The sequence below is a fragment of the Varanus komodoensis genome, unplaced genomic scaffold (assembly GCF_004798865.1).
Source record: "Varanus komodoensis strain SLA01 unplaced genomic scaffold, ASM479886v1 scaffold2, whole genome shotgun sequence".
In the NCBI taxonomy this organism is placed as follows: Eukaryota; Metazoa; Chordata; class Lepidosauria; order Squamata; family Varanidae; genus Varanus; species Varanus komodoensis.
Window position 1 is genome coordinate 5,557,663 of NW_025335568.1, and position 24,273 is coordinate 5,581,935.

The following is a 24,273-nucleotide window of genomic DNA, read 5'->3' on the forward strand; positions in this document are numbered from 1 at the left end:
ATCTCAGTGTTACCTGTTTTTGTTGCCATTGCTCAGAAAAATCATTTTGTTTCTCACTTTTCTAAATGTAGCACTCTGGCCTAATGAGCTATTTTGCACTCATTTTAGGATTATATGTTGGGGATGATGCCACAGTGATCACAGTTGAAAATCTGTGTGTGTGAGAGAGAGAAAGAGAGAGCGCTCTTGGCATTACCCAGTGGATGGCACTGGGCCTGGGCATGAGGGGTCGGGACTGCTGACTCAGAGTAGGCAACAAGGCCTGGGCCTCTCCACCAAACCTGAGTCTAACAGCCAGGTATGTACTGTGCCCAAGACCCCTGTGTGTTGACTATCTGAGACGGCCACTCCAAAACCTGGTTCCATCAGAAGACCAGAACATCCCTGCCTGAAAGCAGTTCTCTGTTCATGGAACTATCTTGCCAAACACACCTTCCATGAATCCCAAGAGAGGTAGGATCCTTGCATAATGGGTTGGAGCTTCAGAGCTAACTCTTCCATAGTGGGTGGAGCTCCAGAGGGGGCAATCAGCGTCAGGGTCCAACTGAGCATGAACTTCGTCGGACCAGATTGTCTGTTTCTTCAGCCCAATCCAGGATCCTGGAACTCTTGCCCCTGTTTACTTTTGCCTTTGCAAAAACGTTTTGCCTTTGCAAAAACTGGCTGTGACTATACCCTGTTGCTTGTCAGACTTATACCCCCATGACCATCCATGGGCTCTGCTGCACCAGGACTGGAGCACAGGTCTTCATACTGGTGATCCAGTGAAGCTTTAAACATCCTTCCAGTCTTGAGTTAACATATGGGCAACATGTGGCCTCTTGAATTGATATTTAAGCGGCAGCTTTTGTAACCCACTAGGGGTCCAGAAAGACCAGTCAGTTCTACTTCTCTCAAACTAATGAAGTGGGTTGTTGGTAGTGCAAATGAGGGAATGACGCATTCCCATAAAGTAGCCCCAAAAGGGCAAAGACATGCCAACCTTCCTTTACGGAGTGTCAGTACGTTGCAGGAGTGATGGCATATATAAAAACAATAATGTACAGGACTCTGTTATCTCTTTGCCTCATTGCTCCGATACTGTTCCGTTCTTGAAGCACTAATACATTATGCATTTCTTGATAAGCGAAGGTTATCTATATTGCATTAACATAAGCTGCCACAGAATTCTGATTTTTATCAGCAGCGAAATGTCAAGTATTAAATTTTTACTAGAAATCAAGAATAGGTCAATGCTTGTTACAGTCCATTACACTTCCATATGTTTTCTTTTTAATCTAACACTGCCTATTTTTGTACGGGTAAATAGAAGGATGGATGTAGCTTTCAGACAAGATGACATTCGGAGAAGATTGTGTATTCCAAAGTTTCTGCTTGTTTTGTTTTTGTTTTGCAAGTTATTATTTCTTTGTGGTGGGCTCTGATACAATTACTTGGTAATAGAACATCTGAAAAGAACCATTTGAAAATCCCGTGGGAATCTGGGAAGCAAGAGTATGACTGGTACGGTCACTTCCTTCTGCCATTCAACGGGCCCTGTCCTTCTTGCCATGTCTGTCTCCTATTGACTTAATGCCAGTGCTTTCATCTGTTCCTTCTCCTCTGAAATCTTTCTATTTTTATTGCTTGGACGACTCCACACTGGCCAGTGCCACCTGGACTTCCTTGTCTTCTGTTTTCCATGAACTATCTGGAACTGCTAACACCCTTCTCGTTCCAAACGAGGGATGAGAGAAACCTATTCCCCCATTGTGAAATGTGCCCCCACCTCAAGGTACACGTGTAACACATCTGGGACAACTTTCCTGTTGACCCATTTGTTGGCGTTGCTTGTTGTTTCTCATTCCCAGCCACTGGTTCATAGGGGTGGGACAAGCCCTGTTGGAATCCATCCCTCCAAGCATTCATAGGCTTCCTCTTGTGCTTGGCCTGGTCTTCCAAAGAGAGCTGAGCTGAGGGGAAGTCTTCGGGTCCTTGCAGAACCCCAGTTGTGCGACCATCAAGTTTCTTCCACATCAGCAAGAGAAGCCCAACCATGTGCCCATAGGTGAGAAGATAAAGCTTCCCATGTGGCTGCCCAGAACCCTCCAGAGTAGGAGGATTTTGGATATCCAGTGGGAGGTAGGAGTGCATTTCCCTGCTCCTCTTGTCTTCTGAAACATTCATGGCCATCTCCTTCTCCTTGTGAGGAAGAGATGCTGAGGGACCTCTGGGTTCTCCGGAGGAAAATGGTACCTTGCTTTTCTCTCCCCATTCCCTGAAAGGATCCCTCCTGTGTGGATCTAACAATAGTCTTCTATCTTGGAAGCCAGCTTGCACAGAAAGAAGAGACGGCTCTGGGGATGGAGGGAAGGCCCCCAGGTCAGAGTTCCAGCTCCAACCTCAGGGGGTTTGCCAGAGCCAACTCTAGAACTCTGTCCTATTCTGTGGCCCTCCATCCAGTGTCAGAAGCCATAAAACTCCACCCGCAATAAATGATCCGCTTTTGATCCTTTAGTGTTGGTGAGCAGCACTCCATCTTATGACAGAGAATGCTGCAGGGACTTCTCCCTTTCTGCAGGCATCATTTTGTCCAATTTCGGCATGCCCTCCTTGTAAGCTAACGAACCCCAATGTTTGTAACATTTCCTCACAGGGAAGTTGGCCCTGCAACTTTCTCTTCCTCTTCAGTGCCTGGCGAGAACCTTTTTATTCTCCTGGTACTTTAATATTTAATTGGTTTTAATTGTGATGTTATTGTGGATTGCTGGATGCTGTGCCATTTTTAACTTTGCATATCGTAAACCAGCCTGAGATGCTAGTAATGAGACGGTCTATAAGAACTTTTAATAAATAGATAAATAAATAAAACTTGATCGTTGTGTTGGCCACTTTCTGCACATTTTCCAGTTCTAGAATTGGCTGTCCACAACATTCGTAGTGTGATGCCTGTTTATCCACTGCTTTTGTTATTCCCTGCTTTTGTGGGGGCATGCCTTCTAATGCTATCTGTTTTCATTTCATTCCTGGAAGCAGCCATCCATTCTTGCAATTTAAAGGCAGGAAATGATAATGATGATACTAATTTGAAGATCAGTTGCTAATGCCTTAAGATTTTCATCCGGGTGATTGAATTGCTATTTCTGGGAACAGGAGGACTTGAGGAGGGAGAGGGAAGAGGCGTTCCGGTCGCACGGTGCCTCCATTTGCTTAAGGTATGCAAGGTTTTAGTCACACAGGTCTGGGGAAAGCAGAGCTGATTAAAATGAATGGCGCTCCTTGTCTAAAGGTGTTGCGGGTCTCCTCTGAGACAGAAGCAAGAAGAATATTAACTCAGTCGCAGCTCAGCCTGATGCATTGAAGACTAGGCCCTGTCGTGTGGTGTGGCCAATTTTCTTGCGTCTAAAATGTGCATTTGTGTGTGCACAGGAGCAGTTCAGTGGCGGGATGGGAGCGGGTACAATTAGAGGGTTCGCCTGGGAACGAGGAGACCTGTTTTCACACCCCACCTGAGGCGGAAATTGACAGGATGGCTTTGGAGTGGCTCTCATTTCCTGCAGGAATGTTTCCCTTTGCCCCATGAGGATGTGGCATGGCATAAATAAGGATTTAAACACTCTTTGTGCAGCGGCAACATCAGTAGTTCTTGTTTGACAGGCCTGTGAGGGATGCAGATCGCTGGAAGCAGCTGTACCGCTCTGTTTTTAAATTGCTTAACCTGAGAGGAAAGGTAAAATCATCTTTCCCCCTTTTTTTCTTTTACTACCAGGCTGCAAATGATGTAGCTAATTGGGCCCACTCTTCCTGTACAAGAGCCCTCATGAGTTCTGGGTAAAGATGTTGTCTCAGACAAAGAGGAAGGCTTAGATTTCATTGCTGGAAGGTCAAGGCTGGTGCAACCAACGATAAACTATCTTGTTGCTGAGAATCGAACCCAGCCTAGCTAGTGAGTTTTAAAATGCTAAAGCCTTTTAGTTAGAAGGCCTTTGTCCTGGTCTGCTTGGAAGGAGTTGGAGGAAAACCCCAGGACAGCAAATTTGCTTCCCAGATAGGTTCTCCCCTGCCATTTCTCTAGGTATCTCCTCAAGAGGACTCCTCCACTTTTCCTAGCCTTGCTTTGATCCCATTGACAGTGGCCTGGCACACAGCAAATAAGCCAGAGGATCTTTTCCTACTAGGGATGCAGAGCGTTGGGGAAAAGCTTTGGCTTCTTATTTTCTTTGGGTTGTACTGCTATTGCATGGGGGACAAGGGAAATATGACGGCACGACTCCTCAGCTACTTCAAATTACTAGCTCCCTTTTAGCTGCATCTCTTTCTCATTCCTGACACCTGCAGTAGCCATGGAAGCCAGTGCTTTCAGCCCTCCTTCTCCAGTTAGCCTGGCTAAACCATCTCTTCCCAGCTGTTACCTAGCAAATGCCACACGCTGATTGATTTCCCAGCAAAAGTCAGCAATTAAAGCCTCTACTAGCTTGCTTTTAGCAAGACAGATATTCCAGACCACAGGCATTTAAGGGCTTCATCAGCACTGCCCGAGGAACCGTTGGATTGTGTGGAGGCTCAGCTCGGCCTCCGCCATGGAGTTGGCCTCCCCGTGCCGAGCCCTCCTCTACCCCTCCTACACCTGGTGTGGGCAGAGCCACGCTGTCTCCTCCCTGGGGTTGCCAGTCAACTTATGCCAAATGGTGCCCAGCCTCCTTCCCGCTTCCTCCACGCCTCCCAGAGGAAGAGCAGGGAGAGCTGCCATTTTTCCATGTTCTATGCATTGGAATCACATGCACCTTTGAGTTCCGAGGCAATGGATTGCATCCTTTCAAACCAACCAGCTCACTCGTGAATCAATGTCAATTTAGCATTTCAAGGGGGAATGAAATTCTTTATGGTGGCTTCAGGTCTTACCCAGAGCTGTGTTTGTGAAGATCCAATCCTCCAAATGGAATAATGAGTGTGTCTTAGGATACAGATATGTGTACTTGAGCAATATCCCAGATCTCTTGCAATGGGCTGATGGATTGATGGAGGCCCTATGCTTTTTTAAGAGGAGAAAGGCAGGACAAAGAGAGTGGAAAATGGGAGATGGGGAAGAAAAAGGGGAGCGAAGGAATATATGAACTAGGCCAAGTGTTTCAGGTTGATGCTATCGGCTAAAGAAAAGTGACCTACAGTGCTAGTCATTGTCTTGAATAAGCAGGTTTGGAAACAAACAAACTTGTACATACTAGTATCTTTTAAATTGGAGCATGGCAGATAATAGCAATGTTACACAGTCATAAAGAAGGGTAGTGCTGATGTAATGGCTGAGACCTAAGAAAGAAATGGTATTATTACTGCAAGGAGAGATTTCCAAGGTGCTCTACATCAGGTTGATAGTTTTGTGGTCTGAAAGATCATCAAGTTCTACATTCTTCTCCCCCAGGGAAAGTCTGTAGTTAAGATAATTAAAATCCATACATTTAATGGCCTGTGCATTATGTGAAGCTGTGGGCGATTGGATCTAAAAATGTTTAATGGCCTTGGGGAAATCCAATATGCTATATAATCTTTAACTGACATTGATGTGGTTTTTGTGATCCAGCTCAGTCATTACCAGCCTTTTAATACACAATGGTAGGGATAGCAGCCATTGTGAAAAGAAGAGGCTCTTGCCCGCTTCCGACAACTTTGTAGCTCTAACAAGTCGCATGGGGTAAATGGAGGGAAGCTATTTAAAGTAAGTTAATGAGGCTGCATAGAATTTAGAAAGTTGGAGTGGGAGTGTGAATTATTGTCAGAAGAATCGCTAATCACTGTTATTTAAAGTAGTGGCGCACCTTGAGCTTCACTGCATACACTGTGTGATCTACCTTGGAGCTACCTGAGAAGCGTGGCCCAAGTCTGCCTTCTCCCCAGTGCCCCGCGGGATGGCATGGAAGCCATTCTGATTGGAAGGCAGGAGGACTTCAGTGCACCTTCATCCAGAACACAGTCGATCAGAGGAGCAAACTATTCTGGCCGCATGCTTGCATGCCCTTTGCCGGAAGGGAAGAGAGTGTGATAGAGAAATGCAAATTGATGTGAAGGAGGTAGAGCCGTCCCGCATGGATCCAAGATTGGCTGGGGGGGCTCATTCTTTCCCAGGGCTAGTGACTGAGATGATGCTTGCTGGAGACGAAGCAAAGATTGCTGGAGACAAAGTTTGCTGGAGACAAAGCAAAGATGGAAAGAACTGAGCATATTTATGGAGATAGGACAGTGTTCTACAGGTTCTTGAAAGGCCGCCACACAGAGGAGGTTCTTGATCATCTCAGAGTGCAGGACATGGAATACTGGACTCAGCCAGATTCCAGTTGGGTATAAACCCGTGTTCCTGGAGCCCTCCAGTATTTGGGGTCTACATGTGCTCAGCAAGTAGGATTCTTGCTGCCCTGTCTCCACACCTTGGATGTAAGAGAGCCCACTCGGAACTTCGACAGCATAGACACTGCACAGATCAGAGGCATACTCATTTAAAGGCGTCAAGGTGCCTTTTTCATCAGTATTTGCATGTGAGGCAGTCCAGAGGGTGGGCTGGGCTGGGCTAGGGTTCACCCACCCTGGGCTACGGTTCTTTTGCCTGGGAGTCACTATGCATTCAAGTTCCCCAGTGAGGAGAACGTTGGTTTTGGATCTGTGAGAAGTGATGTCAAATCTCTTTCTCCGCACCTCCTTTTGTCAGAAAGTCATTATATGGTCCATGCAAAGGATTGTCATTCAGCTTCACGTACATTAAATCTGGAATTACATTGAACTGCCTTGCACCAATGGTTGCAAAAGCGAGCAGAGGAAACAATGAAATGAAGATAGATAGTAATGAGATAATAGACTGCCTTATTAGCTGTGCCTTTAAATATTCATTTGTAGTCAAATGGATTTTCCAGTCATTGTCTGCATGTGAGCAGAGCAATCTTTCCCCCAACATGTATAGTTTCCCAGCTAGATTTCTGCAGCCTTTTCTAACACAGTAGACAGGGTGTCAGGAAGAGATATGGAAAGATGGCTGAGGGAAGCACACTTTTGGAGATATATATCCTCCACTCGTGCTTAGACTTGCCCTACTTTTTGTTAAGTAGGTTTATTTCTGTTTATCTCAGAAGGGAAAATTGCTGAGATGTAAAGCCTGTCCCCCCTCCTCCAGATTACCCTAGCTTTTCCAGAATGCTCTAGGTCTCCTGGATATGTATACCTCGTTCTGTAACAAAGAAAGAAATCTACAACAAACGATGGTTGGGTGTTTTCCCTCCCCTATTTTGTCATTTGTTCCTTTGGGAAGCAATTATGTGGATTCTAAATGACACCCGAGGGAACATAGGCCATTTCATTCCCCAGTTCCAAACCTGGATCCAGGAATTGGGTCTCTGGCCTTAGAATCACAGAATAGTAGAGTTGAAAGAAGTCAATAAGGCCATTGACTCAAACCAGCTGCTCTGTGCAGGACTCCAAGTTGAAAGCATCCTTGAGAGAAGGCTGCCCAACTGCCCTTCTTTGCTTCCTCACAGCTGGTTGCTCTCCGAGGTTGGGAAAGTGACCTCAGATAAAGGTTAAAAGGAGCACTGTGGTGGGAGAGGAGAGCAGACTGGAGAGCAAGCAGAAGAGTTCTCCTGAAGCCCACGTTGCCTCCTCAAAACACTCCAGCCCACCTAGCAGATGTAGGGTGAGAAGATGGTGAGGTCAATCTCACCTCTACCGCTCCTTCCATCCTGCCCAGGTTTCTCATAATCCTCAGAATTCAGGGATTTATGGGCAGTATTGGTAGGATGGGACCCTTAATATGTTGATGTGCTGAATTAAAATGTGCTGCTCAGCTAGGCACTCAGATCAGAAGGAAGTGACCTTCCCAGTAGACAACCAACTAGTAAGTCCATGCACTTTCTGCGCAACATGAAAGCAGAAGATTTCACTCATCCTGGAGGCCTGCTTGGACCGAAGTGAGGGCTGGAAGAAACAGATATTGCTGGACCAGACCAACTTCGACCTTCTGGTTCCGTTCTGCTGAGCTTATTTTACATTTGTATCTAGTCCTTTATCCAATGAACTCATGGAGAGACGGAGGTTGTTACTCCATATTATCCTCCGAACAAGCTTCTGAGATGGGAAACCTGGGAGAAGGACTGATCTAAGGTCACCCTGTGTGATTTGTGGCTGGTGGGGAGATCTCCAACACCCTTTCGTAGGGCTATGGATGCTCTCACTGGATCAGGCCTGACCTCAGCTGTCTGGTGCAACACTGGCCCCGAGAATGCAAGATGCAAATTGCGCATCCGCCAGCATTCCTTTGCAGCCCCCAGTGACTTAAATTAGTTTAGCTATGCATTAGTTCAGCTAAATTAAATTTTGATTCATTCAGGAGTGATTGGTGCCAATCTCAACGCTTCCAAAAGTGCAAAAATCAATATTATATATTTTAGTTAGGATGTCAGATCTTCAATAGGAATGAAGTTCTGCACTTCATAATTTGCTTTTAGTTTATATGCTCCCAGAATACATTAGTAAGTCATGCTTAGGAACCGGATGTACTTGCATCTAGCAATTTCTCTAATATTTATGGAGACTTTGGGCACTCCCTATATTTGCTTGTGTTTTATGATGCAAGCAATCAAGGATTTGTCTTGGAGGAATAAATGCTGTATCACCAACGGCAATGCTCTCCTCAGTCCAGTGACTACTTGTAGTTGTTTGGCAGCATAACTTCCCACGCATGGATGCGCTTCGTGAGCTTGTGAGCAGGTTTGCGAGTGTCAGTGAAGTTTAGAGCAATGCTGCAGGGAGACCAGACTCTTGCACTAGCCCAGCCTCCCAGCAGGGTCATCCAAGGAGGGATGCTCAAAGTGGAGTCCATGTGATCCATGCTCTGGTAGCATCTTGCCTAGATTGCTTCAACGCACGCCCCCAGGAGGCTGCTTCTGAAAACAGCCCAGAAACTCCAGCGGGTTCAGAACAGCGTGAGGCAGGTGATGACAAGGACTGGCCCACAAGAGCGTGTCATTTCACTCCTCTTCCAGTTGCACTGGCTGCCTGTTGAATTCTGGGCCCAGTTCAGGGTGCTGATGTTAATATTTAAAGCCCTGAATGGCTTTGGACCAGAGAGACTGAGAGAACTGGGCATGGTCAGCCTTGAGAAGAGAAGACTTTTGACTTCAAAGCTGACTCCCAGGGCAAATTTCAGAAACACAGAAACAGCGCGAGTCAGAAGGGGTCTCCTAGGCCATCCAGTCTGATCCTCAGCTCCAGCCGGCTCCTCTCATGACATGCCCACCATCTGCATGTCCAGCCTATCCTTGAACACCCGCACCGATGGGCCTCAACCACCTCCCATGGAAGCCCATTCCATGCCCTGGGGTCCTAACTGTCAGGAAGTACCTCCTGGGATCTAAATTGATCCTTGGTTCCCTGAGTTTTGCTCCATTGGAACGCATCCTGCCCTCCTTTGCAGGGGAGGTCTCTACCCTCCTCCGCGTGACACCCCCTCACATACCTGCATGTCACCAACAGACCCCCTCTGCGTCTCCTCTTCTCCAGGCTGAAGAGACCCAGTTCCCTCAGTCTCGCCCCATATGGCATCCCCTGCAATCCAGCCACCACCCTTGTGGCCCTATGCTGCACTGACTCTAACCTGGCTACATCCTTCCTGTAAAGTGGAGCCCAGAATGGAGCACAATACTCCAGAACTGAACACAGTACAATTTGAGCCAGAACTTTCCCTGGAAGCAAAAATGACAAACGGAAGCTGTTGTACTTCAGGCCCATCATCAGAATGTGAGATTAACTGAAGACATGCTAGGGAGGGTGAAAGGAGATGAGGACCAACTATATGTTTGCTCAATTTCATAAGGAAGCCACAGCCTTGAACTTGGAGGAGGGCCCTCAGCCATATGGTTGCCATAAGTTAGAGTCACATGACATCAGAAATGGCGTCACTTTTAGGGTCTCATTTTTTGTCACCCCGTGCTGGTCAGGTGCCCCTGTGAGCATCTTCCTGTAACATTCCCTCTATTTCTGATGTTTGGTTGTGCATGCAGATGCTTATATACCCCAAAAGGTCCCTGAATGAAGGAAGGTATCTACAGGGGAAAACCCGAGGTTTACAACACTGCAAACGATCTTTGGACCTTTTTTGAAAGTAGCTCAGTTGCTTTTCTGTAGCATCACCAAGTTTGGTCACTACTGCTGTGACATTGCAATAGACATGAAAGAAGGTAGGTTTGTACAGTGGCTTCTCTGGTACTCCCTGAGGTGGTGTTAATGTCTAGTCGTTAGCAAAGCCTTCGACAAAATGCCCCACAGCATTCTGATGACCAAACTAGCAAACAGCAGGCCAGACAGAGCAACCATGAGCTGGATCCAGAATCAGCTGCAAAACTGGACTCAGAATGCCCATCAATGGCACGTTCTCAAATTGGGGATGGGTGACAGATGAGATGCCACAGAGTTCTGCCCTGGGACTTGTACTCTTCAACATTTTTATTAATGATTTAGATGAGGAAGTACAAGGAAGGATAATTAAATTTGCAGATGACACAAAGCTGGGTGGAATGGCAAATATCCTGTAAGACAGAGATAAGACACAGGGTGATCTTAGTAGGTTAGAACACCGGGCAGAGAACATCAGAATGAAATTCAGTAGGGACAAATGACAAGCCATCACTAAAGAACAGGAAAGCAAATACACTGCTACAAGCTTGGGAACACTTGGCTCATCCATACTGCAAATGGGAAGGATCTTGGGATTGTTGCAGATCACAAGCTAACTATGAGCCAGCAATGTGATGCGGCTGCAAAAAAGGACAAATGCTATTTTGGGCTGCTTCAACAGAAGCACCACTTCCAAAATACATGCACTAGTTCCACTATACTCAGCACTCATCAGACCTCACCTGGAATACTGTGTCTAGTTTTGGGCATCTAGGTTTTAAAACGATGCAGGCAAGCTAGAAAGAGTACAGAGGAGGGCAACACGGATGGTCCAGGGACTGGAGACAAAGCCCTGTGAGGAAAGACTGAGAGAACTGGGTTTGTTCAACCTCAAGAAGAGAAGATATGATGGCACCCTACAAGTATTATTATTATTATTATTATTATTATTATTATTATTAGAACATTTCTATGCCGCCCCTTGCCGAAGCCTCGGGGCAGCTTACAACACAATACAATACAATACAAAACAATACAAAAATAACAATATAAAATTAAAATTAATAATATAAAATAAATAAAAATATAAACAATATAAAAGAAGTTATAAAAGAAAAGTTATAAAAGAAAAGAAGAGAAGTCGCCCTGGCCAGATAAGTAGCTCAAAGGCTGTCACAAAGAGGAAGGGCAAGATCTCTTCTTGATCATCCCAGAGTACACAGGGTACAGAATAACATGCTCAAGCTACAGGAAGCCAGATTCCCACTGGACATCATGAAGAACTTCCAATCAGAGCAGCATACAATTGAACCTGTTACCTGGGGAAGTGGTGGTTTCTCCCACCCTGGGGACATCCGAAAAGTGTCTGGACAGTTATCCAAGTGGGTTGGTGTAACTTAGTGTCCTTCAAGAGCAGAGGGCTGGACTTGATGACCTTCTGGCCCTTTCCAACTCTACTATTCTCTGTGAACATGAGCATCTTAGTACAAAGAAGGCTGTAAGAGTGCATGTAACTGTTATGGCAGCCATTCCATTTGGCATGGAATGGTGGCAAAGCATTATGGGAGCTGAAATGAGGGAAATGACCCTATGTTTCAAGAAGCATGTTAGAAGTTTAGAAATTCTGTATTGCTTCTTGGATAAAACTTGCCTTTCAAACCTCTTGACGTTTAGACACAATTAGTGCCAAATGTTAGGACAGACCTGGACTATCCGCTCCGGTTATTGGAATTCCCTCAACTTTTCTTTAGCATCAAAGACAGTGTACGTGAGTAGATGTATAATTATTCGAATTCTATTTAATTCAAACTCTTTCCCCCTGCTTAATTGCAAATTAACATTCATTAATATTTTATAATGCTCAATATTTAATCAACATCTTTACTTTCCTATCCCCCAAAAGAAATGTTGAGTTGCTATAAAAGAACAATGATTTTATAAAGTTGTGATAAGAATCCTGGTTTTTGTTGGAAATCCAAAGGATTCACTTCCCTTCTTTTAAAGTCCAGCTCCAGGATGGAATGATGGAAGTAACAACATGGTACCCCTATGGATTGACTCAAATTGCACCCTGGATTGGAAAAATAGCCAAAATTTGTCTTTAAAATGGAGAACCAAGAGAAGGATGCCTTTCTTGGTTGCAGTTCTGAGTTCCAAGGACTCCTGTCTATTCTAAGGGCTTTTTATATTTCCTTTTGTGCCAAATTTTATTAAATGCAGCTTTAAAATGTATGGAAACTACAAGAATATGGACTTGTAGGGGAAAAACACAGCTTCTTTGTGTACATTGAGACAATATGATGAAGCCTGCTCTTAATTTCACTTAAATTGACAGCTCAAATAATCAGGTCATATAAATTCTAAGCAACTTTGTTCTTCAAGTTTGTGGTTGTTTGATAGTGACGAGCAACCCCAAACATGTGTATGATTTTCACTCTCGAGCAACAGTGATCTTGCAGCTCTCCCTAACAGAACGATGCAATGAAATAGAATGCATTACCGATATGGTATCAATCAGCCAAGTTCTTCTGTATCTGACTTCAAAGGCTTTCCTAACCAGCTGTTGGCATTTGCTTATCTCTAATCCTCCTCCAGGTGAAACCATGCGAATTGCGTCATCTGAATTTGCAGACGACCCGTGTTCCTCCGTGAAGCGTGGCACGATGGTACGGGCAGCCCGGGCACTGCTTTCCGCCGTCACTCGCTTGCTCATCCTGGCCGACATGGCAGACGTCATGAGGCTTTTGTCTCACCTGAAAATTGTAAGACCACTTAAATCTGTTACGCTCTGGTGTGTGTGTGTGTGTGTGTGAGGTGACAGAGGATCACTAGTGCATGGATGCATTTTCTACTTATTAATTTATTTGGTTTCCAAAGGCAAAACTTTCTGTGCAGTTTGATAAGTTTAAAACCCTTAAAACAAAACATAAAATGGTAATGTAACTCTATTTGCATGCAAAATATGAAACAGTTTTTACAACCACTAATAAAAACCCTAGAATCCAATCCATTAACTATTTAACAGCTTTATAATAAGCCGTTAAATGTAGAGGAGCATTTTAACCTGGCAGCAGAAATTTGACGATGTTGGTGCCGAGTGAACCTTACTTGGTACAGTGTTGTATAATTGGAGGCCACCACTGAGAAGATCCTTTCTTGCTATTCCCAAAAGATGCCCCCCCCCCATAGAAGGCATTTGAAAGAGGACTACAGATACTGTGGGAGCCATTCTCTCAGGTATGGAACATTTTCACTAGGCTGGTGTTAATTCTGTAGCTGCATATAGACAAGGAAGTTAATGTCAAACAGTGAAAATAATAGGTTGAGGAGCACTTCTGGTCCTGGAAGCCACATGGTCCACCAATTTTACTTCCTCAGGGCTGAAGAGTTGCCATCTTGAGGCCCCTTCGATGAGGGTGTTTAAGGAGAGGCTGGACATGCACATGGTAGGCATGTCGTGAGTGGAGCTGGCTGGAACCGGAGGTCAGACTAGATGTTCCAGGAGACCCCTTCTGACTCGCTCTGTTTCTATGTTTCTATCTGGCTTTGGAGGAAAAATAAGTAAATAATGGCCTACCACTGCAGAATCCATGCCTTGGATCTGGGTTCAACATCTCTGAGATGATGTGTCGGAAAGTGGGCATTGATTTGTTCAAATAGGGAAGTACATCACCAATAGGAATAGGGATCAAAAGCCTGGGACAAGATTAAATGCCTTTGGATACATTCAGCTCTTCCATCCCACACAACTTAGTACGAATCTGTTGTTGATGGTCTTAAACTCCATGCTGGTTTGAAGCTTCCACCTTCCAGTGGAGTTTTGTATGTGCACTTTCCATGCCCAGGGCACATTTTGTCTGTGTTACTCTTATGAATGGCCACATCTCTGGCAATGTCATGCAAGTTGGCCATGCGCAACCTCCAGGAACAGAAGCAACAAGAAAGGGCGGGTGTCCTTCAGTCCTTCTGGCAAACAGCACTGGTTGACCACTGTGGAAAACAGTATGCAGGACGAGACTGAGCCTTTGGTTTGATCCAGTGCAGCCCTTGCGGTTATGTTCCTTTAAAAGCCAAACATGACTCAGAACTAGTCAATGAAAATAGAAGTCCGTGCTCTTTAGGCAATTCCCGGACTTGTGGAAGCTGTAGCGTATCGCCCTCTTGTGGTAGACGGAAAGCACAGACAGTCGGTTGTCCATGGTATGAAACCAAGACACTTTGGCTGTCAGGGTGCTGATTAGAGATGGAAACCGCGAGCGCTTAATGAATCATCAGAATGGAGGAAGGGGGATATGAAAGCCACGGAGGAATTACAGAGCAGCATATTGTTCAGTGTGGGTTTGTATTTGGTTTGCCGCTGTCGGTCTTCATGCCTGCAGAGGCATGTAACAAAATGTTTTGTAATTGGAGCTAACCAGTGTAATGATTGATCTTCCCATTCCTTTCTTCATAGCTGGCTGTTGCTAATCAAGAGGCAGGGGGAAAGCCTCTGGCCTGAGCAAATGTTTATTTATTTTTATGTATTAAAACATTTTTATGCCGCCCCATTCGCCGAAGCCTCGGGGCGGCTTACAACAATAATGTTCTGAAAGATGGCTTGTTTTCTTGATCTGATCTCACCCCTGATTTCCTGGAAATGGCTGGAATATGGGGCAATCGTTCCAGGCATGAGGGAGGAGGCGATCAAGGCTACTAGCCTTGCAGGCCACGTGCTGCATCCTTCAGCAGAGGCGGCCTGCCTGCACGCACCTGCTGCTGAAGAGCTGGCCAGGAGGAGGCCTTGCTTGCACCCGTCCTGCTGGGGGGATCCCGTGGGCAGCTGGTTGCCACCACGTTTGTGGAGCGTTGGACTGGATGGACCTTTCCTCTGATCCAGCAGGGCTCTTCTTCTGTTCTTAAGGAAGCCTCTAGCTCGGAAGGAGACCCATGTGGCCAGTCCTCTAGAGCTAAGGTGTGCAATGGAAAATGCCAACTCCTTTCTTGCAGGGAACAAGGCACACCCTGCCTTAATGGCCCAGGGACGTTCCTGGTCAAATGGCAGCACATCGCTTCACACATACATGCCTGGTGGACAATGTGTGTCTTGAATATGTGGCCACATTATCTTTGTGTCATGATCAGAGTTGTCCCCATTCAAATCATCTCTTGACGGAGCAGAGTTTCAATGAGATAAATGAGGGCAAGGATGAGGGGTTGTCTTCAGCATTGGCTGCAAATGCAGAGCCCTGTTACAGTGCCCTCTTCTTGGATGCTTTCATTCGATCTGTGTGTGAGCATCTTGGCACACATTCCTATCAGGTAACTGGGCTGTTTATTTAGGGCACAGTTCAACCGGGATGTCCAGCACCCTGCATGCCCACGCCATGTGTTTGCACCATTTCCCCAGCTGCGGCACTTGACCGGACATTGGCTCATGCCATCGTCCCCTGTGGCTTTGGGGATTCCTGCTTTGGTGGAAGGACAGTTGTGAGCAGATGCCAAGTACCGCAAGGCTCACCGAGGCATCCTGAGTGCCATCCGCTTCCACAGCAAATAGCTGATTCCATTATTTCCCAGTATTGATTCATCCCCAGTGATGTAGCTGGTGAACTGGGAGCTCACTGGGGGTTCTGTACCAAGTTGCAAACAGGAAACCTGGGCAAATACCTTCAAAATCACCTTCCATCCAGTTTGACGTCTCCCTAGTTCTGCTGTTGTATCTTTACATCAGCCTCCCCAAACATGGACCTCTGCAAATGTCCTGGATAGCAACTCCCTACATGGACAATGAGCATGCTGGCTGGGAATGATGGGAATTGCAGTCCAACATATCTGGAGTGCAATAGGCAGGGGAGTCCTGTGGGATGCTGTGAAGAGGGTGTGCAAGAGAGAGAGAGAGAGAGAGAGATGTGCAGTGCAGCTTAAACTCAGGATGTGGTGACTTTGAGGTGCAAGACGAGTTGTGCTCCAGCAATCTCCCCTCCTTGGTAAAGGCTCCCTGTTAGTATGTCCTGGAAGAGAGAAGCACTGGACTGCTTTAGACTGCTCTGGAACTCAGGCACCTAGAAGACCCTGCTCCTTCCTCTTGTGATGTAAGAACAGGTGGAGCTGGCACGTTCTGGAGACAAAGCCCTAGGACGAGAAATGGAAAGAACTGGGCCTCAAGAAGAAGAGACTGAGGGGAGATAGGATAGTGTTTTCCAAATATTTGAAAGGCTATCACAAAAGAAAGGCCAGGACCTCTTCTTAGTCACCCCGGAGTGCAGGACAAGGAATAACAGGTTCTAGTTACAGGAAGCCAGAATCAGACTAGATACCAGGAAAAACATCTGGACTGTATGACAATGGAACCAGTTACCTAGGGAGGTCATGGACTTTTCAACACTAGAGGCATTCCAGATACAACTGGAGGGATGGCTTCACTGGGATGGTTTGGTTTAACTGGGAGTCCTGCAGGGGGTTGGACCTGATGGCCCCTGGCCCCTTCTACTCCTGCTATTCTATGATTTCCCTTGGCCCACTTTGGGGAGCAACAGCTTAAAAAATCCTGTGGTGTGTTTTGCTCCCAGTGTTGCCTACTGGAGCAGATGGGAGCCATGTAATGCCATTCCCCTCTGGAAATCCGTCTGCTCTGGAGAAATGTCAGATTAATTATGTAGAAGGGCTGATTAGTAGCACCTGGGCTAGCTCACGAGGACTCTGACCCTAAAAGTCATTCATTTTTTCTCCTGGCGCTCAAGTCTGCAGCAAGCTTCTGTCTTAGACATTGCAATGAAATATTTACATCTGCAGAAGTCTGCTGGAGTGACAGAAATGACACATGGTCCCTTCAGCATTGTCTCCTGACACGCACGTAAATTTGCAGCTTTTCGCTGCGAGCAGAACTTTCATCTCTACCTCCGCATTTGTTTCCCTGGAAATTTACAGAAGTCATGGCATGACGTTGGTCTCCTGGGGCAGTTACCTAATTCCACCAACATCTCCTGGATGCAGGCAGTCTATACCTACTCCTCCTGCCCCCTGCCCCACACATATGTGGACACCGAACACAGACATTTATTGAAAAGCGGGGAAAGCCCGCCAGCATGGCAATTGCCAGTGAATTCATATGCACAAGAAAGGAGATTTTAGTGGTCTTCTTTATGATGGTAGCAATTTCTGTGTCACACAATTACTTAGATTTTCGGTGGTGGCAAAGAAGCAGCGGGAACAAATTGCAGGATAATGAGATTCTGCGTTTCATGGTAATTTTCTTAACTGTCAAGGCAATCAGTAAGGTTTGTACTTGCACTTCTTTTAACAGGGAAGGAGGGAGTTGATGCTATGATTGGGTAATTTTAAGCACAGTAGCAAAGCATGCTGTTTACTTTCCCGGTAACTCATTCGTTAGTCTGGCTCAGTTGTGCATGCTTTAATGCTCGGCTTGATGGGTGTACAGCGTACGAGCGTACACAAAGAGCAAAATAAAAGGGAAAGTTGGAGAAATCTCCAACCTATGATTTGTTTAGGGAGGAGAGATATTAATGGGGTTAACGAGCTTCAAATGTCAGGGCCAGGGGGTTGTTTAGAATTCTGAGACGTTTGTCAGAATTCCCATAGCCCAGTTGTATATGTAAGCATTCACCTGGTAGTCACCAAGCCAGTAAGAAAGGGCGGGCAGGCGATGTGTGGAATTGCAAGCGGGTGAGTTTGTGGGCTGGTGGGGAAAGGGTTAAGTCCCCCACCCCTCCTTGAGCCCAGAAAGAGAACCAGGTGGAACATTTCCTTTCCCATGTGCAGCATTCAAAAGTCACCCATTGCTGGGAAAGTCCCCTTTGACTTCAGTGAGTTTCTCATACATCTGACTTTCAAAAGTGAAGCTTCTCTAAAATGAGGGAACTGGGGGAAAGAAAGTTGAAAGGGGGAGTCAAAACAGTTCATAGAATCATAGAATAGTAGAGTTGGAAGGGGCCATGAAGGCCACCAAGTCCACCCCCCTGCTGTGCAGGACACCAAGTCACACCATCCCACTCAGGTGGCTGTCCAGGTTCTATCTGAATGTCCCCAGTGTGGGAGAGCCCCCCACCCCTCCAGGCAGCTGGTTCCAGTGTCATATTGTTCTGACAGTGAGGAAACATTTCCTGATGTCCAACCTGAATCTGGGTTGTCACAACTTGAATTGATTATTCTGTATCCTACACTCTAGTATCAGCGAGAAGAAATCTTGACCTTCCTCTTTGTGACAACCTTTGAGGTGCTTATAGGGAGATACCTTGTCCCCCCCTCAAGGGCCTTCTCTTCTCAAGGCTGAACACGCCCAGTGAAAACCATTCAAAATACTAAAGGTTATTTGCAAGTATAGTGATAGAAGCTCTGCAAGAGCATTTGCCCCACGTTAGGAAAGGTATGCCAAGTCCGAAAGGCTGGCAACATGGTTCTTAATCAGCATCAAGGAAGCTATTAGGGAGAAAAAAGCTTCCTTCAGGAAATGGAATTCATGCCCAAAGGAGGAGAACAACAAGGAACACACGTGCAGAAAGGAGATGCACGGGAACAATTTGAGGTGCACGTCATTTTGAGGAGCGTATGGCTTACAGCATCAAGGCCAACCGTAACGACTTCTTTAGATATACTAGAAGTAGGAAACTGGCTAGGCTTGGGCTGCCGAGTGAAAACAAGCAAATGCACCAGCACCTCCCCAAGGGAATCTTTGCATAACTTCCTTCTCGACAGGCATACTCAAAAATGACAGCAGAAAGTTAAATTTTACCAACAACCTGAAGAGAGAGACATATTTCTAAAATGCAGCTGTTGTGACAAATGACTTAACAAAGAATATTAGATGCCAGTCTCTTCCTAATGAATTCCTGGTTTTCTGGCAGGAGTCTATTTTATAATTCTCATTTCTTCTGGAACAGAGCCACAAATGTTACTGATTCACAATCATCTGTCCAAGAATGGCTGAGATATTTGCTTTCCATCCCAGGAAATGCCTCTGTGTCCGTTTTGTATTTTTCATGTGCTGTCTCTTAGTCACTGTAGGAATACTGTGCATATTGTGGCTTACACAAAAAGGCAGCCTCATTTTTAACAGTGTTGTAGGAATCCTGCAGGGTAGAATTCAGAGCATTATTAGAAAATAATTTGGATTATGTTACATGAACAAAATTCTCTAGCAAATAACTCCAGTGCTGGAGCAACTAGCTTACCCTTCGCCATCCCTTAAGTCAGACAAAATATATTATTGCTTGAGCTGATTAAAGGGTCTCTTGTCACGTTGCTGTCAGGTGGCCAATGCAGGAACTTTCCTTACTAAATTGGATTCCTAAATATTTAAAATTCTTAACTTGCACAATATTAACCTCATTAATCTTACTCTTACGAACTTTGGTTGCTTCCCAGATGCTGCAATGTTCATTTTAGTATAAGTTCACACCAGATGCCTTCCAACTTTTTGTTTCCTGTTTTTGTTTGGTTGTGTTGTTTTACCTTGGTGTCCTCCATATATTTTTGACTAGAGCCTCAGCCAGCATGGTCAATGGTGAGGGATTACTGGGGCTGTACTCCAACAATATATAGAAGGTGGACGTTGTATATTTCTGAAGTATTTACACCTGGGAATGTAGAAAGATGGTTTCAGTTAGGAGTTTTGCACTCCTGAAATTGTGAAAACCTGGAGAGAGAAGCAGGGGACCCTAACCCACACAATTATTACAAGTAGTTTGCACACAGCTCTTTGTACATACATGGCATTTCAATGCCTCAATGGGCCCTCAGTTCCTCTGCGGTTACAGATTTTCATCTGGCATTTATGTCACAGGATGTTTGGGCCAATTCAATTGCTTATTTCAGTGCTCCCACTATAATCCCTCAACTTTCACATACTGCATGTCTTGACCGCACCTTCCTTATCTACTCTTAAAATCTTCAGCCAGTAAGTTAGGAAATGGCTTCCCATTTCTCTAATACCTTGTCCAGTTTTTCTCATGTTTGCCTCCAAATACAGTACATTAGGGTGGAGAGAGACACTCACCTGGCATATTATCTGACCATATATCCATTCAACCTGTAATAGGTGAACGGCAGCAGAAGTAAGTTATTCATCATTCGATTGCCATTAAGATGGCTCTGCATGTCCCCTTATGATCGATCTGACTTATGGGTGTTGGGTAAACCACAGAGCTTTCCGCATCAGTTTGGTCTCTCTCCCAGACATCAGTTTCTCTCCAAGGAACAGTTTGATATTACGCCAAGAGCTCAGAGGAAATATCATGTGCCCAGTTGATTCTTCTAACCACAATATTCCTAGAAAGCATACCTAGCTGCACTTTATTTTACGCCATTATTTCTCATCTCTCTGTCTTCTCTTGGGAGTTTTGCCTGTGTATTTCTCTTTGTATTGGGTGGCCATTTTGAACTCTTCTGGCTTCTTTATCCAAGGTCTTGAGATATCCAGTTTGAGGGACAGACTCATGAATCTGTGCAGAACTGAAGCAAGCTCTAATTTCCTAACATTGCTAAACACTGCTCTGTTTGGAAACTCCGGGAACAGCAGGTTGGCTGCCACTGGACCCTGTTCCAATATCCCTCAAGCCTATACCTGTATCGGATTTCTGTCTCAACCTTCCTTACGAAGAGTTGTGCCCCCATTTGGTCTCACCCCTTCCTTCACATGGGAGACCCTACCTCACTATTGCAAAGGGTAGGAAAACATTCCTAATCTATGGGGCCATTCCAAGATCAAATTGAATATTTATCTGTATGCCAACTCATAGCCTAAGGGCTTTCTGGGCAGCTCACAAAAAAAGCAACCAACAACGTAAAGCATAAAACTATAACAAGGTTAAGGCTATTACATCCAATACTGCATAAAATCCAATTAATACAAAATTCAGAACAGGAGAATAAGTGCACAGAACGATAAAAGCAAGCAGGAAAAATAACATCACAAGACCAGGAATTTCACTAAAAATAAGTACTAAACAAAAAGCAGCCTGTAGAGCGCATTATGGTAATCCAGGCGAGAGGTTACCGCAGCATGGATAATTGTGGCTAGGCTCTGCTCATCCAAGTAGGAACGTAGCTGAAAAATCAGCCGAAACATTTTAGCCTTGGGACAGCTCTTTTTAGGCATCTGGTCTCCCAAAGCAGTTGAAACAAAAGAGCATTCATTGAAAATCAATACAGTTCAACAGAAGAAGGTGGCTTTAGAAGAACTCTTAAAAAACCAAGCAAAGAACAGTGCCAATTTTCAGGAGTTGGCGCCAGGCATGCCTCTTTGGGGAGAAGTTCCAAAGACTGGTTCAAATTCAGAGTCTCTACCTTTTAATACACCCTATTTCACAGCTGGGAAATAAGAGACTTCATTTCCTTTTGATGAATGACATTTGATTCCATCAATAAGAACTGAATGGGAACTTGCAGCAACTTTCTGTCAAGATTTATGACTCAAAAGAGCAAATGGACATATTTGTTTTCCAGACCTGAAGGGTGGGGTTTCCAAATTTTATTCGACTGGATTGCCTTCAGATATGTGAAGGAATGATTAGTGATCAGACTGCATGGAATGCTTGGTGTGCCTTTTCATTATTGCTATGATCACAATTTTCCGTGTTTCATCCTGAGCTAGTAATCTTGCATGGCAGTTTAGAGTTTGCAATGCCAGTGTTGTCTAAAGCCCATCTTTACTTACCCTTTGCACAGCAGACTTGAACAGGTATGGGTGGATGTTTTCTCGCCTGGGTGGCATTTGTGTTATTTGTGAAAAAGAATAGTTTTGAAATAGAGCAGAAACAGGCATTTTACAAATGGAAGGTTCAAAAGCATCTTCCTCTCACAGCTGCTGCGTTTTGAGTTGAGCCAGCCTGTGGTGTGGTGGTGTTGTCCTCTTGCTGGAAACTGTTCAATTATACAACATATGCCATAGTTACCCGAAGACCTGAAGGAGCATCTCCTTCCTTCTGTGTCTGCCCATCCCTTAAGATCTGGGGCAGAGGCCCTTCTCCAGGGGCCCTCCTTGAAGAAGATTAGGAGGGTGACTACCTGGAGAAGGGCCTTCTCAGTGGTGGCGCCCCGGCTGTGGAACATGCTCCCCAGAGAGGTCCGCCTGCCACCATCACTTTATTCTTTTCACTGCCAGGCTAAAACCTTTTTATTTTCCCCATGTTTTAAGGTCTGACTATTTTAATATAGGTTTTATTGTTGATTGGTTAAGAATTTGACTAGGACACTGTGTGTTATTCTATTTTGTCTTATTGTTAAACTGTCCCAAGACAGGACGGTCTAAAAAAGTTATAACTAAATAACTAACTAAATATAATAGTTTTATGCCCCCCACCCCTGGTACTTGTTTCTCCGCCTTCAGTGGAAACAGTTTATGCAGGGGGGACACATCTACCCATTCAGGGTTCCCACTGTTTCTCATGGACCTAACATCAAGTTCCGTTCTTCTTGAAATGTGTCCTACACAACACTTTCTCGGTGTAGCACTTTCCCTAATTGTCATATGGCAATCAAGAATGGGAACTTTTGTTGAGTTCTGTGAGCCTAAATGCAAGTCCCTTTGGGTATGGACTTTGTGGCACATGGACCTCAAGAAGAAGATACCCACATGGAAGCCAGAAAAACTCTGCAGGGCGCTTGTTGCATGGAGGACATGGAGGAACACACCAAGTATGTCGTGGGCAAGAATATCCTGGCCGCACTGTGTCATAAATGGACAGTTGCATCTCGGCTGACAAAGATGTGCTTTAATTTGTCTCATTTCCTTCCCCGTCGTAGGTAGAAGAAGCATTAGAAGCCGTGAAGAATGCCACGAACGAGCAAGACCTTGCGAACCGTTTCAAAGAATTTGGCAAAGAGATGGTGAAACTGAACTATGTAGCTGCTAGAAGGCAACAGGTGAGCAAGGTGGGAATACGCAGGAGTGGGGGGAGAGAGAGACAGGACTGATTTGCCATAATGTGCGCTAATGTAAGTCCTCCTCTTAAAAGTTCCCGGGGCCTGCGTGGATGCGAGCAAAGAGCACCACACAGGGCTTCTCCTGCATTCCACCCCTTCTGATCTTACCCTGTCCCACTGCAGCCTCTGGCATCTCTGCAGAGGAACGCTAAAAGCAGCACAAACCAGAGAAAGTCAACAAATCAATGGAGGAATTCCCCACCTCTTGGTTCAGAACTGAGCTCAGTCACTGGGGCTGTTTTCCCAGAGACTTTCGTGAGCTGAGCTCCAAATTCAGCAATCACACTGCATTCCCATTTGCTTGCCAGGCAGACTATAGGATTTACAATGATCTCCCCTGGGATGGAAGACTTGGGAGAGAGGTGTCTGGGTCCTGCATGGGGGAAACAGGTCAGGGGTGAAGGCAGGTGCCACTGCCAGGGCTGTGTCCTCTATTCAGGTAAACCTGGGGCAGGAGAAGGTCAGTGGGGAGCCCTTGTCCCACTCCAGTGCCAACTGCAGAAGGATTCATTCTTTAACATGAACTGAAAATGAAAATGTCCAGTCCATGATAGTCTGTGACTATCTTCTTATATCCAGTGTGGTCCATGGTGAAAGCAAAACTGTCAGGAATGCTGTTTTGCTGTTTGCCCTCCAGAAGTTTTCAATGGAAGCTGATCTACCAAGCCAGGCTAAAATTTGCTAACTGGGCTAAAAAGAGGCTAGCCTGTGAACCCGCGTCTCTCGCTCTCTCCTTTGTTAAGCAGCCGTGTTATTTATAAGGCATCGAAGCATTTTAACTGGCCTCCTTTTAAGATCCCCAATAATTTAAATTGCGTCTTCTCAAATTGGCCATGGAGTGCATTGATAGGAATAGCGGAAGAACTTTCTTTCCTGGAAATTAGGCCACATGATTGAATTTAATATCAGGATGGTTTAAAAAGCCGACTTGACCGTTCACTCTTTCTCCTAATGGTGAAGAAAAAGTGTGATTCACAAGTCATGATGAAATGGGTTTGAGACAATGTTGTCATTGTTCCAGAGAGCCACTGGAGAGTCAAACTAGGTGAGGCATTCTTTCCAGACAGTATTTGTTGGTGAATATTGCTTAAGGCTTTGGATGAATGCCCAGTTAAATCAGTCTCCTTGTTTCAGCCTCATTGCTGTTTGCCTTTCTCGTTCCACTTAGAGTTATGGCATGTGCTTAGGGCATCTTCATCCAAATTTTAGCCTTGGTTCATCCATTGA

The 24,273-nt window shown here is 45.3% G+C and overlaps 1 protein-coding gene across 7 annotated transcripts in view; it reads left to right on the forward strand.

The window, feature by feature from the left end:
* CTNNA2 (catenin alpha 2) overlaps positions 1-24,273 on the forward strand; it is a 510,292-nt gene that overhangs the window by 60,610 nt on the left and 425,409 nt on the right. For all 7 annotated transcript variants that reach the window (XM_044429090.1, XM_044429093.1, XM_044429092.1 and 4 more), the window contains exons 3-4: positions 12,724-12,890; positions 22,867-22,986. In XM_044429090.1, the coding sequence (XP_044285025.1) occupies positions 12,724-12,890; positions 22,867-22,986 (287 nt within the window). The remainder of the gene's footprint in view (positions 1-12,723; positions 12,891-22,866; positions 22,987-24,273) is intronic.